Genomic DNA, 16,443 nt, shown 5'->3' with positions numbered 1-16,443 from the left:
AGAATGAGACCCCCCATAGCGGAGCCAGAGAGGGGCAATGCCAACGTGTCCCGTCCCCAGGGGACGTGCAAAGACTCCCGAATCGTCTGTCACCCCCCCAAAAAACCCCATGCAGGTGGGGGGAATGGTGAATTCAGGGTGATAATATCCCGGGGGGGGGCACAGGGCAGTCCCAGCGCCGTGCAGGAGCTGCTTTGCCTTTTGGGATGGGATCGTGGCTGCAATCGGCACCGAAAACGGGGTCCCAGGGGACCCACGGAGGAGGGACCAGGGATGTCACCGCGGTGTCCCCACATCGGGGTGTCCTCGGTGGGGTCGCCCCTGTGACCGTGTGCACCGGGGGACACGCTGGAGGGTGGGATTGGCAAATAACCCGTGGGGAAAACCGCTTGTCACCCCCTTGGAAACACCACAGAGCCACCAAGTGTCACCCCAACCTGGCTTGTCCCCCTCCCCTCGAGCAGGGGGGGTTCCCCTTATCGCGGCCGCGCTGGGCCAGCCTGGCCAGCGGGTGATAAGCCACACTGTCCCTTATCGCCGCGGTGGCATCGGCGGCTTGGCACAGCGTGACGGACACAAGAGGGGTGCGAAGAACCTTCCTCCTCCTCCTCATCCTCGTGTCCCCCACGCCACGTCCACCCCGCACATCGCGCTGTTTGGGGACGCGGCACCGGCCACCTCGTGGTCTTGAGACCCCCGTTGGGTGTCACGGCCACTGGTGTGGCACAGGGGACCCCTCCAGAAGACAAGTGGCCCCTGGGGTGACCTGGGTGGCTCGCTTGCCACCCGGGCTATTATTAGCCACGCTCGCCCACGTCGGTGGCTCATTAAGCTCCCGTTGTGGCAGCGGATGTGGGGCAACGCTTGAGGTTTCGCTGTTGAATTCTTCTTAAATTTCCTCTTCAAAACAGACGAGTTTCCTCCCTCCCCGCTGACGACAGATGCCGGGGGGGGGTGGCCGGGCGCGGTGGGGGGGCGGCGGGACGCCACGGCCGATGGCCCCTCGCCGGGGATAGGCAGAGGTTGCCCACCCTGCGCCGGTGAGTGTTGGATCCACATGAAGGGTTTTGGGGGGTTGTGACCCAGGAGGGGCTGCAGGAAAAGGGGGGACTGGGGTGGATGGGTTTGGGGTTGGGGAGGAAGACACAGCGCCATGGGGACCATGGGGACACCCGGGAGGGACGATTCGCATCCCTGGAGACAATGGAAAAGCTTTTTGTGGGAGCGGAGTGGGGACAAGGGGGGGTCAGGGCTGGGGACAGCAGGGGACAGCGCTAGGACACTCCCCCCATCCCCAGTGTGTGCACCCCCCTGCACAGCCCCTTTGTCCCCCTCCGGGGGACTGGGGGACACTGATGCTCACACAGCGCGGGATCCTGTCTGGGACGTCACCCCAACTACGCCTCTCCCGGCAAGGGGTGAAATGGGGAAACGGTGACAGGGACACGCGGCACCTGCACCCCCTCCGCCGGGGACTTTCGGTGCAGCTGTGGCACCGCGGGGGGGGACGAACCGCGCTGGCCTTGGGCACGAGGGGACGGCGCCATAGTGGCCCTGACAGCGTTTCCCTTCGCACGATGGGGGTGACGACTGGACCAGGGTGTTCCCGCTCCGGTACCGCTTGGGGATGGTGGAACTGGGATGTTCCCGCTCTGGTGACACTGATGATGGTGGAACTGGGATGTTCCCGCTCTGGTGACACTGATGATGGTGGAACTGGGATGTTCCCACTCCAGTAACACTTGGGGATGGTGGAACTGGGATGTTCCTGCTCTGGTGGCACTTGGGGATGGTGGAACTGGGACGTTCCTGCTCTGGTGACACTGATGATGGTGGAACTGGGATGTTCCTGCTCTGGTGGCACTTGGGGATGGTGGAACTGGGATGTTCCCACTCTGGTACCGCTTGGGGATGGTGGAACTGGGATGTTCCCACTCCGGTAACACTTGGGGATGGTGGAACTGGGATGTTCCGACTCCAGTAACACTTGGGGATGGTGGAACTGGGATGTTCCTGCTCCGGCAACACTTGGGGATGATGGAACTGGGATGTTCCTGCTCCGGCAACACTTGGGGATGATGGAACTGGGATGTTCCCACTCCAGTAACACTTGGTGATGGTGGAACTGGGATGTTCCTGCTCCAGTAACGCTTGGGGATGGAGGAACTGGGATGTTCCCGCTCCCATAGCACTTGGGGATGGAGGAACTGGGATGTTGCCGCTCCAGCAGCGTTCGGTGACAGCTGGACCAGGATGTTCTGGTAGCGCTCGGGTGCCTCATGCATCTTATCTTGGTCCCATGCGCCTTATCTTGGTCCCGTCAGCTCTTCCGTTCACTGCAGCAGCGCTGTCCCCGTCCCCCCCAGGCACAGCGGGTGACATTGGCCTCCCCCAGCAAGGACCAGGGACTGGGTTTGGAGCTGGGGGGCTTCACTTATCCCCAACCAAGGGCTGTGTGACCCATGACCCAGCGCCAAAGGACCCCGAAGGGGACCCTGCGGTGGTCACATTATGTCACTGTGGTCACCCCATGTCACAGCTTTCCTGTCCCTGCAGGGTGACCCCCACCCGGCGCTGTGGCCATGGAGGGGACGTCGGTGCTGAGCCCGTCCTGGTGGGAGAAGCGGCGAGCGTGGGCCCGGCAGAGCCGGAGCTGGCGACCCACGGTCCCCGATGAGGACGAGGTGGCCCCCGCCACCCGCGGTGTCCCCGAGCTGCCGCCCCCCCACCTGGACGACGTCTTTCTCGAAGGTCACTGGGGTCCTGGGGGTGCAGATGGGACGGGGGTGTCCCCAGTGCTGTGTCACCTCATGGGTGTCTGTGTCCCCCCCCACCCCAGGAAGCCCCTCCAGGAAGATCGAGACGTGGCTGCAGGAGTGCGGGTGAGTGGGGGGGTCATTGGTGTCACCATGGTGGGACAACACCAACACCCCCTTGGCCCTTCTTGAAGCTGTGGGTGCCAGCAGGACAGTGGCATCTGTGTCATCCCCCCCTTGCCACTTGCCCCCAGGTGACATGTAGCCATGGGGGGTCACCAGGATCTCCTGGGGGGTTTGGGGGTCTCTGAGGGAAACCCCACCTTGCACACCCACCCTGGCACCCGCCGCACCCTGTGCCCTGTCACCTCTGTCCCTGTCCCCACCGCCCGCCCCACCTCCCCCCGCCCCGGGATGGGGCTGTAACGGGGTTTGTCCCCCCCAGGTCACTGGTGGAGGAGCCGGAGGAGCCAGGCTCACCGGGTCCCTTGGGTACGTCACCGTTGTCCCCATGGCTCTCCTGGGTGCTGCTTGTCCCTGTGTGTCCCCAAAAGCCACCCAGGCCACGGCGGGGGACGTCCCCGAGGACCTCGGACGTGTCCCCAGCTCGGGGTGTCCCTGCAGGGTGTGGGAACAACAGGACCAGCTTCGAGGACGACCTGACGCTGGGAGCTGAAGGTACCGGCCACCCTCGGGTGTCCCCTCCCACTGTGTCACTGTCACCCACGAGCAGAGGCAGGGCAGGGGGGACACAGCCACCATCCCCCGTTTTGGTGGGATGTCCCCAGGCTCTGCATCCCCTCTGTGGCAGCAGGGGAGGACATCTGTCTCCTACCCCCCCGTGTCACTCTGTCCCCTCTCCGCTCCCTTTTCCCAGCCCTTCTGCTACTGGGGAGCCACGAGGCTACAGGCAGGTGAGCTTTGGGGTCCCGGGGGGGTTTGGGGACATTGTCCCCTTCGCTCATTCTGTTGTCCCTCAGAACCCCGAGGGACAAACCCCCCAGCGTGGCCTCCAGCAGCCTCTCCAGCCTCCCCACCAAGACCAGCTGCAGGTAGGAGCTGTGGGGTGCATGGGGGGGGGTCTATGCCACCCCCTTGGTGACACGGGGCTGTCCCCCCGCAGCGTGGCGGCGGTGCTGGCGTGGCGGCAGGAGGACGCCGAGGAGATCCTGGCCAGCCTGGGCTTCGCGCACAGCGAACCGGGGGCCATGGCGCGCGTCCCCCCCCGCTTCCTCGCCACCCCGTCCCGCGCCAGGGGCATGGACGTCGGGCTCTTCCTCCGCGCACAAGCGCGGCGGCTGGAGACGGAGGAGCCCGGGCTGGCGCTGGCCGGTGAGTGACACATGGGTCCCCACGTCCCCTTGGAGATGATGGGAAAGGTGCCCCCGTGCCTCAGTTTCCCCAACGTGGCTCCTCGCCCCCCCAGGTCGCTTCCAGCAGGCGCAGGCTCTGGCTGCCACCGCCGACTCTTTCTTCTGCCTCTACTCCTACGTCTCGCGGACCCCCGTGCGGTGCATCTGTCCCCCCCGCCCCGCATGGCCGTGTCCCCCTGTCCCCGGCACACGTGTGTCCCCCCCAGCCCAGCTCGCCACCCTCTCGCCCGTTGAGCGGCTGAAGAAGGTCGTATCCACCATGTCTCTCTATGTGTCCCCGCGGAACGGGGACAACCTGGGGGACAAGGACGATCTGCGGGATGGGGACAACCCGTGGGGGACCGGGCAGGTGTCCCCTGTGTCCCCTGCCCTGGGGAAGGGGATGCGGGAGGAGATGTTTGGGTTGGACGCAGCCAATGTCCCCATGAGCTGGGGAGGGGGTGGGAACACGGGGACACTGCAGCACCCTTGGGGAGCAATGAGGGGTCCCCAAGCGCCGCTGTCACCTCGCCTGGTGTGGGCTGTCCCCGTGTGTCCCCATCACTGTGGTGGGGAGGGGGAGCAGGCGATGTCCCCAAGCCCAACCCCAGTGGGGACACTGGTTGGAGCTGCGTGGGGACACGCAGAGCGGTGCTGTCCCCATGGCAGTGGTGACAGCCCCACGGGGGTGACCGGGGACGCTCCGTGTCCCCCGAGAGCAGGACAGGAGGAGCACCAACTGGACGCTGCTGCAGGTGTCACCTTGTCCCCAGCGCCGGGTCCCCTGTCCCCCTACACCAAGGACCCCCAGCACTCCATGGGGACTTGTTCCCCCAGCCCAGACACCCCAAGAACCGGAGGTCACCGGAGTGGGGACCGGCACTGGGGGGGCCCCCTGAAGGACACCGGACACCCCCCCGGGAAGGTCCCCGTGTCCCCCTGTCCCCACTGGCAGGAACCGGGTGACTCCTTCGAGCTGGAGGAGGTGAGGGTTGACACTGGGGTGGTGGGGACAGTGGGGACAGTGGGGGGGTCCCTTTGGCTGCAGGTGGTGGTGGGTGCGCTGGGGGGAAATGTCCCCAGAGTGGGAAATGTCCCCAGAGTGGGAAATGTCCCCACATGGCTTTAAAGCTTTGAATGATTTCGGGTAGGAGGGGGCGCAGGGCTCGTGCCATCATGGTGGCTCTTGCACACGCGTGTGCACACACACACGTGACACACACGTGTGCACTGACACGCCACGTCCTGCCCGCAGCTCCCGAGCACCAGCGAGGACGATGACGATGACAATGACAATGACAATGAAGGTGACACCCACGTGGAATCCGGTCGGTCCCTCTGTCCCTCCGTCACCATCCGGAGAAGTGAGTTGGGGGGCGTCCCCCTGTCTTGAGGGGCAGCAGGGCCGCCAGCCCCGTGGGTGCCAGCGTGTGTCCCCATGTGTCCCCATGTGTCCCCATGTGTCCCCATGTCCCCGCTCTGCAGGTTTCATGCTGCACGGTGGCAGCGGCCGGTCCGACAGCAGCGGCTTCGTGGAGGAGCCGGTGTGGGGACACCCACCCCCCTGGCTTTGTGACACCGACCAGATGGCCTGAGGCCACCACAGAGGGACCCGCACTTGTCCCTGCGGCGGCAGGAACCACGGCCGGGGGGGGACAGACGGACTGCACCGGGCCGCCACGTTTGGGACACAGGGACCGGCCCGAGCTGCATGTGGGGGTGTTCGGCACAGGGAACTCTGGACTTTGGTCCCAAGGAGCACACATGTCCCCCTGTCCCCAACCTGATGGCTCTGGTGGTCACAACCGCACTGGGACAGCACTGGGGACATCTGCCCTGGTATTGGGACAGCACTGGGGATGTGTCCCCCAGACCGGGACAGCACTGGGGACGTGTCCCCCAACCGGGGATGGCACTGGGGACATGTCCCCCAGCCTGGAACGGCACTGGGGACGTGTCCCCCAACCTGGAACAGCACTGGGGACATGTCCCCCATCTGCCCTGGCACTGGGACAGCACTGGGGACATGTCACCCAGACCGGGACAGCACTGGGGACGTGTCCCCCAACCTGGGATGGCACTGGGGACATGTCACCCAACCTGGGACAGCACTGGGGATGTGTCCCCCAGACCAGGATGGCACTGGGGACACATCCCCCAGACTGGGACAGCAATGGGGACACATCCCCCAACCCGGGACAGCAGTGGGGATGTGTCTCCCAACCTGGGATGGCATTGGGGACATGTCACCCAACCCGGGACAGCACTGGGGACATGTCCCCCAACCCGTTTCTCCTTTATCCGTCTGTCCTGCCGCCCATCGTAGGATTTTCCCCACCATCTCCATCCTGCTCCTTGTCTCTTACTTTGTCCCCTCCTTCCCTCTGCCTATTGTCCCTCTCTTTGTCACCCGGTTGTTCTCCTTGTTCCTCTATTTGTCACCCGGTCTTTCTCCCTGTCCCTCCCTCTGTCACCTGGTCATTCTCCCTGTCCCTCTGTCACCCGGTCTGTCTCCCTGTCCCTCTCTTTGTCACCCGGTCTCTCTCCCTGTCCCTCTCTCTGTCACCTGGTCTTTCTCCCTGTCCCTCTCTTTGTCACCTGGTCCCTTTGTCCCTCTCTTTGTCACCCGGTCTCTCTCCCTGTCCCTCTCTTTGTCACCCGGTCTCTCTCCCTGTCCCTCTCTTTGTCACCTGGTCCCTTTGTCCCTCTCTCTGTCACCCGGTCTGTCTCCCTGTCCCTCTCTTTGTCACCTGGTCATTCTCCCTTCTCCACATGGGGCGGAACAGAAAGAGAACAAAAAGACGCGTTGAATATGCAAAGCGCCTTGGGGCGATTTGTATGCAAATAGACGCATTTATATAGATATTTATTGATATATATTTTTCTATGTGTGGTATCTTTGTATATATGTATTTGTACATATACATTTATATGTGTTTATGTATACTTTTAATCTATATTATTGTCTCGGGGGCTGCAGCTCAGGCCCTTCCCTCTGGGACCAAAATGCTGCTGGTTTGGCTGGGGTGTCGAGTGTATCCGACACAGGGACACGGGGACATGGGGACAGGGGACATGGGGACAGGGACAGGGGACATGGGGACGGGCGCTGCTGCTGGGGCTGCACAAGCAGGGGCTGAGCTCCACCCATGGGTGAGACAGGGGACAGCATGGGGACGTGGGGACAGGGATGGGGACAGGGGACATGGGGATATGAGACATGGCGATATGGGGACATGGGGACATGGGGACACGGGGACAGGGGACATGGAGACAGGGGACATGGGGACGGGCGCTGCTGCTGGGGCTGCGCAAGCAGGGGCTGAGCTCCACCCATGGGTGAGACAGGGGACAGCATGGGGACATGGGGACAGGGATGGGGACATGGGGACAGGAACAGGGACAGGGACAGGGATGGGGACAGGGACAGGAATGGGGACAGGGGACATGGGACATGGCGACATGGGGACATGGGGACACAGGGACATGGGGATATGGGGACACGGGGATATGGGGACATGGGACATGGGGACATGGGACATGGCGATATGGGGACATGGGGACAGGGGACATGGGGACACGGGGACAGGGGACATGGAGACAGGGGACATGGGAATATGGGGACATGGGGACGTGGGACATGGCGATAGGGGGTCATGGGGACATGGGGACATGGAGACAGGGAACATGGGGATATGGGGACACGAGGACATGGGGACACGGGGACATGGGGACATGGGACATGGCGATATGGGGACACCGGGACACGGGACACGGGGCCAGGGGCTGCGCAAGCAGGGCTGAGCTGCACCGGCGGGCGGTGGGTTGGGGACAGGGCGTGGCAGGGGCGTGGCCAGTGGCAGGGTGTGGCCGGGGGCGTGGCCAGGCCCGGGGCGGGGACACGTGGTGTGATTGGCCGGGACGGGTGTCCCCCCCGCCCCGCTGTGTCCCCAGGCCCCGTTCCCGGGGCGGCTCGGGGGGGGCGGCGGCTCCGCGCTCCCCGGTCCGCTCACCCACACCGGGCGGCGCCATCTTCCGTGCGCGACAACACTTCCGGCCTCCCGGGCCCCGCCCCGCGGCCGGCGGCCATTTTGCTTTTAAAGGGGCAGCGCCCCGATTCCCGCCACGCACCGGCGGAGCCCCCCCCACCCCCCTGGCGTTGCCGCAGCGACCGCAGGCCGGGCCACCCCTCCTTGTGCCCATCGCCGTGTCCCCAAGTCCCGTCCTCTGTCCCCCGTGGCCCTGGGGGGGCGTCAATGGCCGCGCCCCCCCGCGTGAGGGGTTCTTGTTCTTGAGGGGGCAGCGGGGACACGCGTGTGTGTTCCCCGCCCCGTCCCCTGAGGTTCCGCCGCCTGCGGGACGCGAACCCCCAAACCGCCACCGCCGGCCCCGATCGCACCCGAGATAGCGCGGGGGGGGGGGCGGAAGCGGCGCCGCCGCGGGGGGGATGCGATGCCATGGGGGGGTCCCCGAATTGTCCCCTCCGTGACCCCACCCGGGGACCTCGAGCGTCCTGTGTGTCCCCCGCTATGCCGCATCCCCCCCGCCACGTCGTGTGTCCCCCATGTCGTGTGTGTCCCCCCCACGTCGTGTGTCCCCCCCCGCTCCCACACGCGGTTTCGAGTCCCAACACCGCCCCAGGAGGGCCCCCAAACCCCCAGGTGCGCCCCCCGGTCCCCACGGACGGGGGGCGGCTCCGTGGGCGCCGTTCGCTACCGGGGCGGCAGCCGCCACCGGGGGGTTTCCAACCGGGGGGGTCCCCGTACCCCCCCACTTTGCCCGCCGCCCCCCCGGTGTGGTGGGTGGGGGGGGGGCGGTCCCCGCTTCGTGTCCCCCTGTCGCCCCCACCCCGGGCTACAGGAGGGAACGGCGGTGGCTCCGGTACCGGTAGGGGGGGTGATACCGGGGGGTGTCCCCGGGGCGGGGCTGTGGGTCCCCTCATCCCCAGCACGTGCGGCCGGTGCCGCCCCCGCCCCTCCGGCTCTGATGTCACGGGGCCGGGCCGGGAGCAGCCGCTGTCGGGACCCGCCAGGTACGGACCGGGCGGCGGCACCGGGGGGGGGTCTGGCGGGGCGGGGCGGCTCGGAACGGGCGGTACCGGGAAGTGCCGGGTTGTACCGGGCGGCACCGGGAAGTATCGGGTTGGACCGGGAAGTACCGGGTTGTATCGGACGGTACCGGCCTGTACTGGGCAGTACGGGGCCGGACCGGGCGGTACCGGGAAGTACCGGGTTGTACTGGGTTGTAGCGGACGGCACTGGGCGGTACCGGGTTGTACCGGGGGCACAGGATGCGCCGGGGTAGGGTCCGGCAGGGCGATACCGGGCTGCACCGGACGTTACCGGACGTTAACAGGCGGTACCGGGTGGTACCGGGGGATATGGGATGGCCCGGGGGGGGGGGTCCGGCGGGGCGGCACCGGGCGGAACCGGACGTTACCGGGCGCTACTGGGCGGTACCGGATGGACGGGGATGCCCCGGGCGGGGGGTCCGGGACGGCTCGGAATGGGCGAGACCGAGAAGGGGGAGGAAGAGGCACCGGGGAAGTCCCGGAGCCTCCGGTGCCGCCCCGGGGGCGGGTGCCGAGAAACGGGGGGGTGAGGGCGTCCCCGTGTCACCCGCAGAACCGGGGGTGTCCCCGCCATGGAGGTCGCCCCCGACTGGGCCACCCTGAGCCCCCAGGAGTTCGCACAGCTGCAGAAGTACATGGACTGTGAGTGATTTGGGAGGGACACCTGTTTTTTGGGGGGGGGGGGGCGGCCACCCCGTACACACCTGCACACGCGTGTGCGTGGGGGTTTTCACGCGTGGGGGGGGGGGTTTACACACGTGTGCAGCCCCCACAGCCGCCTCTGTCCCCAGACAGCAGCAGGAAGGTGCAGGACGTGCTGCAGGATTTCCGCAACGGGGGGACCTTCTCGCAGCACCGCCAGGGCGAGGTGGGGTCCCCGTGTGTCCCCCGGGGTGTCCCCAAATGGGGGCACACGGCCTGACCCCCCCTGTGCCCCCCAGTGCCTGGATTTCGAGGGGTTCAGGCTGTTCCTGCGCAGTTACCTGGACGCCGATGATGTCCCCGAGCTGCTGTGCCGCCACCTCTTTGCCTCCTTCCAGAGCGGCCAGGGAGGTGAGGGGGGGTCGGAGGGACAAAGGGGGGGGTCCGGGGGGGGCACTCGGGGGGTCTCATCAGGGTCTGTCCCCACAGGCAACGACCTCGTCAGCATTAACGATGTCTCCTGCTACTTCTCGCTGCTGGAGGGGGGGCGCCCTGAGGACAAGCTGGAGTGTGAGTGGGGGGGTGTCCCCACGGGGGGGGGTCCCCAGGGACCTACCGGGGTTCCCTCAACCCCCCTGTACCCTCTGTCCACCCCCCCAGTCACCTTCAAGCTGTATGACAAGGATGGGAACGGGCTCCTGGACAGTTCGGTGAGCGGGGGGCCTGGGGGGGTTTTGGGGGGCTGTGGGGACCCCCCCATCCTGCTGACACTGTCCCCCCAGGAGGTGGATCGGATCATCACCCAGATGATGCGGGTGGCCCAGTACCTGGACTGGGACGTCACTGAGCTGAAGCCGGTGAGTGGGGCTGGTGGGGGGCATGGGGAGGGTGTGGGGGGCTCTATGTCCCCCCCACCAGCCCTGTCACCACCCCCCTGAGCCCCGTGTCCCCCCCCTGCCCCCATCCCAGATCCTGCAGGAGATGATGCGGGAGATCGACTACGACGGGAGCGGGACGGTGTCCCTGGCCGAGTGGCTGCGGGGGGGGGTCACCAACATCCCGCTGCTGGTGCTGCTGGGCCTGGAGGGGGTAAGTCTGGGGGTGTCACCGCGCAGGGACCCCCCCCAGGGTGGCTCTGACCCCCCAATCTGTGTGTCCCCCCCCAGCACATGAAGGACGAGGGGCAGCACCGGTGGCGGCTGAAGCATTTTAACCGGCCCGTGTACTGCAACGTGTGCGCGGCGCTGCTGGTGGGGCTGCGCAAGCAGGGGCTGAGCTGCACCCGTGAGTGGCACAGGGGACACGGGGACAGCGTGGGGACATGGGGACAGGGGTGCTGCTGCTGATGCTGCACAAGCAGGGGCTGAGCTGCACCTGTGAGTGGCACAGGGGACATGGGGACAGCGTGGGGACACGGGGACAGCATGGGGACAGGGGTGCTGCTGCTGGGGCTGCACAAGCTGGGGCTGAGCTGCACCCGTGAGTGGCACAGGGGACAGCATGGGGACAGGGATGGGGACAGCATGGGGACGTGGGGACCGGGATGGGGACAGCATGGGGATATGGGAACGGGGATGGAGACAGGGACATTGGGGACGGGGCACTGCTGCTGGGGCTGCACAAGCAGAGGCTGAGATGCACGCGTGAGCAGGACAGGGGACATGGGGAAAGGGGACAGGACATGGGGACAGGGACGGGGCGCTGCTCCTGGGGCTGCACAAGCAGGGGCTCAGCTGCACCCATGAGCAGAACAGGGGACACGGGGACAGCGTGGGGATGGGGACAGGGAACATGGGGACACGGCGACAGGGGACATAGGGACAGGGGGCTGCGCAAGCAGGAGCGGAGCTGCACCCGTGGGTTGGGGACAGGGTGTGGCAGGGGCGTGGCCAGTCTCAGGGTGTGGTCGGTGGGTGTGGCCGGGGGCGTGGCCAGGTGATGTGATTGGCCTGGATGGGCGGAGCCGGGGGGTAGTGGGCGTGGCCCCGCCTCTAGCCCCGCCCCCGCCCCACCCAGTGTGCAGGTTTACGGTGCACGAGCGCTGCGCGCGCCGCGCGCCCCCCAGCTGCGTCAGCACGTACGCGAAGTCCCGCCGCGAGGCCGGGGTGAGCGTCCGTCTGTCCATCTGTCCGTCCGTCTGTCCATCCGTCCGTCCGGCTGTCCGGCCCCTAGCCCGTTGCTCCACCTGTCCCCCCAGTGTCACCCCCGCCTGCTCGTCCACCGAGCTGAGTGTCTGTGAATCTGTCTGTCCGTCCATCCGTCCACTCCGGGGGTACCCGGTGTCTGAGTCCCCCCCGCCCCCAGACCCACATCGTGGGGGTGACGGGGGGGATATGAGGGGACTTACAAGGGGTGACACAGGGGGTGACAGAGTGACATGGGGGATAACGAGGGGTGGCCCAGGGGTTGATGGGGTGGCACAGGCGATGGTGGGAGGTGACAGAGGTGACATGGGGGTTACCGAGGCGTGGCAGACCTGACACGGGGGGAGACAGACATGACACGGGGGTGATGTGCAGGGGACCGGGTGACACAGGAGAGTGACACAGGGGTGATGTGCAGCAGACCAGGTGACACGGGGGTGACAGGGGGGTGATGTGCAGGGGACCGGGTGACACGGGGGTGACATGGGGGTGATGTGCAGCGGACCAGGTGGCACAGGGGTGATGTGCAGGGGACCAGGTGACATGGGGCTGATATGGGGGTGACATGGGGGTGATGTGCAGGGGACCGGGTGACACAGGAGAGTGACACAGGGGTGATGTGCAGGGGACCAGGTGACATGGGGGTGACATGGGGGTGATGTGCAGGGGACCAGGTGACATGGGGGTGATGTGCAGGGGACCGGGTGACACAGGGGTGACATGGGGGTGATGTGCAGGGGACCGGGTGACACGGGGGTGACATGGGGGGTGATGTGCAGCGGACCAGGTGGCACAGGGGTGATGTGCAGGGGACCAGGTGACATGGGGCTGATATGGGGGTGACATGGGGGTGATGTGCAGGGGACCGGGTGACACAGGAGAGTGACACAGGGGTGATGTGCAGGGGACCAGGTGACATGGGGGTGACATGGGGGTGATGTGCAGGGGACCAGGTGACATGGGGGTGATGTGCAGGGGACCGGGTGACACAGGGGTGACATGGGGGTGATGTGCAGGGGACCTGGTGACACGGCGGTGACATGGGGGTGATGTGCAGAGGACCGGGTGACACAGGAGATTGACACAGGGGTGATGTGCAGGGGACCAGGTGATACAGGGGTGACTTGGGGGTGATGTACAGGGGACCAGGTGACAGGGGGGTGACACTGGTGACACTTGCAGGTGCAGGCGCACGTCTGGGTCCAGGGCGGCTGCGACGCCGCCAAGTGTGGGCGCTGCCACAAGAAGATCCGGAGCTTCCAGAGCCTGACAGGGCTGCACTGCGTGTGGTGCCACCTCAAGGTGGGGTGTCCCCGCATGAAGGGAGGGTCCCTGTGTCCCTCGCAATGCCCTCACCCCCCCACCATGTCCCCAGATCCACGAGGAGTGCGTGTCCCTCGTCCCCCCCGCCTGTGACTGCGGGGCGCTGCGGGACCACATCCTGCCCCCCGCCGCCATCTACCCCGTCCTGCTGGTGAGTGGGGGGGTCCCATGGGTGCTGCCCCCCCCCAACTTCTACCGAGCCCCCCCCCGCTGAATCGGGGTGTCCCCAGGAGCGGCAGGACAGCCAGCGGGACGGCAGCGGGACAACGGGGGACGAGCCCCCCCAGGGTTTCAGCACCCCCGAGGGGCAGGTGCTGCGGGTGAGTCGTGTGTCCCCCCCGTGTCCCCCCCACCCAGGGACCGGGGGGCTCAATCCTGACCCCCCCACCTACAGATCAGCCCCGTCCCAAACACCCACCCGCTCCTCGTCTTCGTCAACCCCAAGAGTGGAGGGAAGCAGGGGGAGAGGTAAGGGGGGAAATGGGGGTCCGGGGGGGGTTCCCCACTTGGGGGGTGGCTGCCCGGCCCCCCCCCAGCCCCCCTCTGCCCCCCCAGGGTGCTGCGCAAGTTCCAGTATCTGCTCAACCCCCGGCAGGTTTATAACCTGCAGCAGGGAGGACCCACCCCCGGGTGAGTGTGGGGGGGCGGGATACCCCGGTTTGGGGGGGGATTGTCGCCTGACCCCCCCCTTTGTCCCCCGACCCCCACTTTGTCCCCCCAGCCTCAATTTCTTCCGGGACGTGCCGGATTTTCGCGTCCTGGTGTGCGGTGGGGACGGCACCGTGGGCTGGATCCTGGATGCCATTGGTGGGTGCTGACCCCCCAAACCCCCTCAGACCCCCCCAAATGCTGCCGGGGTGGTCAGGGGTCCTGGGATGGGTGACGGTGGCGGGAGCTCTTGCGGGGACAGGAGCGCTCGGGGGTCCCGTGGTGGCGATTCCGTTGCTGTGCAATCCCAGTTTCAGTGGCCGCCTGGGACCCCCCACCCCGGTCCCCAGCGCCGCAACCGGGCGGATCCCATCGGCCCCGGGGGGACGGGGACCGGCAAAGCCCCCCCCGGGCTGTGGGTCGGTCGGTGGCATCGGCGGGGCCGGGACTCGTTGTCCCCACCCCGGGCAGAGGCACCCGCGCCCCCCACAGCTGCCGGGGCCGATTTTAGGCTGCGGGACCGGGAGCCGCCGGGCGGGGTGGGACCCCCGGGGGTCCCCTCGGAGGGGTCCCGGTCCCCACCCGCCCCTCGCCCTGCCCCGGGGGCCGCGGGGGCCGCTCCCGGAAGGGCCGGGCTCACCCCGGTGACCCCCCCTTTCCTTCCAGACAAAGCCAACCTGCCCCGCCACCCCCCCGTCGCCATCCTGCCCTTGGGGACCGGTAACGACCTGGCCCGCTGCCTGCGCTGGGGGGGAGGTGAGCGCGCTGGGGTTTGATTTGGGGGTGGAGGGTCCCCCACACCCCTTGACCCCCCCCACCCCATTTCACACCCCTCCGCCCCACCCAGGGTACGCGGGGGAGGACCTGGGGCGCCTCCTGCAGGAGCTGGAGGGCAGCAGCGCGGTGCCCCTGGATCGCTGGAGCATCCGCGTTGTCCCCGAGGACGCGGCGGCCGCGGGGGACCCGGTGCCCTACGACATCATCAACAACTATTTCTCCATCGGGGTGGTGCGTGGGGGGGTCTGGGGGTGTGGGGGGGGGTTATCCCCCCCTCTCATGCCCTCACGACCCCCCGTGCCCCCCCAGGATGCCTCCATCGCCCACCGGTTCCACGTCATGCGGGAGAAATACCCTGAGAAGTTCAACAGCAGGTGGGGTGCGGACACCCCCGCTGTGTCCCCTGCAATGTCCCCACACCCCCACTGTGTCCCCACCCCCCTCCCTTTTCTCTATCCCCCCCAGGATGAAGAACAAGCTGTGGTACCTGGAATTCGCCACCTCCGAGACCCTGTTTGCCACCTGTAAGAAGCTGAAGGACGTTCTGAGCGTGGAGGTGAGGGGGTCCCCATCCCGGGGGGGGGGGTTTCGGGGGTGATGTCCCCCCCACCCTGACGTGCCCCCCCCCAGTGCTGCGGGACCCCCGTGGTGCTGAGCGCGGCGCTGGCGGGGCTGGCGGTGCTCAACATCCCCAGCACCCACGGAGGCTCCAACCTTTGGGGGGACACCAAGCGAGCGCCGGGGGGTGCGTGGAGCCCCCCGGGCGCCATCACTGACGCCGAGACCCTCAAGACCTGCGTGCAGGGTGAGTGGGGAGCCCCCCTCTTTTTTCCCCCCCATCCCACCCCACGCTGACCCCCCCATGTCTCTGTTTGCCCCCCAGATGTGAGCGACGGGCGGCTGGAGGTGGTGGGGCTGGAGGGGGTGCTGGAGATGGGGCAGATCTACACGGGGCTGAAGAGCGCAGGGACGCGCTTGGCGACGTGCTCCGAGCTCACCCTGCGGTGAGGGGGGGTCTGGGGGACGGGGGGGGGACAGGGGACATCCCTAGGGTGGCATTTATTGAGCTATGGGGGGGGGTTTCAATTTCGCAGGACACTGAAGCCCCTGCCCATGCAGATCGATGGGGAGCCCTGGATGCAGCCGCCCTGCACAGTACGTGGTTCCCCCCCCCCCGAAAAAAAACTGGGGTGCTGGTGGCCCCCCCCAAGCTTTTTGGGACCCCCCCTGGTGTGGGGGGACCCCCCTGGGACCTCCCCAGCGTTTCTTTTGCAGATCAAGATTACCCATAAGAACCAAGCGCTGATGCTGATGGGTCCTCCCCCCCGCGCCTCTGGATTCTTTGGCCTCAAAAAGGGCCCCCCCGAGGTGTGAGGGGCCCCGGGGGGGGGTGAAGGGCCCCCCCCAAGGTGTGAGGGGTCCGGGGGGTGGGACAGAGGCCCCCAGAGCTGCGCCCGGGCAGGGGACACAGACCAACCCCCACACTGTGTGTCCCCAGAGGGGTGGCACCTGTGTCCCCCCCACCAAGGGGTGCTCAGAGCCTGTGGGTGCTGGGGGGGGGGGCTGAACACACCCCTCCCACCTCACTCCAGACCCCCCCCCACCCTATTTATTCCCCCCTCCCCAATTCCAAGTGCCTATCACAGTAATAAAGTGATGAGACGTGTGCTGGTTGTGGTGATGAGGGGGGCAGCAGGTTCAGCCCCCCCAGCAAGACACCCCCAGCCCCC

The 16,443-nt window shown here is 67.0% G+C and overlaps 2 protein-coding genes across 3 annotated transcripts; both read left to right on the top strand.

Annotated features, from left to right (window-relative positions):
• Positions 1-954: 954 nt before the first annotated feature.
• On the top strand, positions 955-6,996 carry TESPA1 (thymocyte expressed, positive selection associated 1). Its single transcript, XM_071799859.1, has 11 exons — positions 955-1,040; positions 2,557-2,751; positions 2,840-2,882; positions 3,202-3,248; positions 3,381-3,434; positions 3,634-3,670; positions 3,737-3,808; positions 3,880-4,088; positions 4,183-5,093; positions 5,364-5,472; positions 5,594-6,996. The coding sequence occupies exons 2-11, from the start codon at positions 2,583-2,585 to the stop codon at positions 5,701-5,703; spliced, it is 1,761 nt and encodes a 586-aa protein (XP_071655960.1). The 5' UTR covers positions 955-1,040; positions 2,557-2,582; the 3' UTR covers positions 5,704-6,996.
• Positions 6,997-8,992: 1,996 nt separating this feature from the next.
• DGKA (diacylglycerol kinase alpha) lies at positions 8,993-16,379 on the top strand. 2 transcript variants are annotated; one of them, XM_071799854.1, is made up of 24 exons: positions 8,993-9,140; positions 9,733-9,821; positions 9,971-10,047; positions 10,121-10,232; positions 10,311-10,391; positions 10,482-10,531; positions 10,604-10,678; positions 10,791-10,910; positions 10,988-11,105; positions 11,838-11,926; positions 13,148-13,267; positions 13,341-13,439; positions 13,519-13,608; positions 13,683-13,756; positions 13,844-13,918; positions 14,010-14,095; positions 14,603-14,692; positions 14,784-14,944; positions 15,023-15,087; positions 15,179-15,269; positions 15,344-15,518; positions 15,597-15,717; positions 15,808-15,868; positions 15,989-16,379. In XM_071799854.1, the coding sequence occupies exons 2-24, from the start codon at positions 9,752-9,754 to the stop codon at positions 16,085-16,087; spliced, it is 2,199 nt and encodes a 732-aa protein (XP_071655955.1). In that variant the 5' UTR covers positions 8,993-9,140; positions 9,733-9,751; the 3' UTR covers positions 16,088-16,379. The 2 variants fall into 2 exon arrangements, with proteins under 2 accessions (XP_071655955.1, XP_071655956.1); XM_071799855.1 differs by lacking the exon at positions 8,993-9,140 and having other exon boundaries at positions 9,975-10,047.
• The last annotated feature ends 64 nt before the right edge of the window (positions 16,380-16,443 follow it).

Source organism: Patagioenas fasciata, chromosome 28 (assembly GCF_037038585.1).
Source record: "Patagioenas fasciata isolate bPatFas1 chromosome 28, bPatFas1.hap1, whole genome shotgun sequence".
NCBI lineage: Eukaryota > Metazoa > Chordata > Aves > Columbiformes > Columbidae > Patagioenas > Patagioenas fasciata.
The sequence above is the reverse complement of the archived record's forward strand: the minus strand, read 5'-3'. Positions and strand labels throughout refer to the sequence as shown.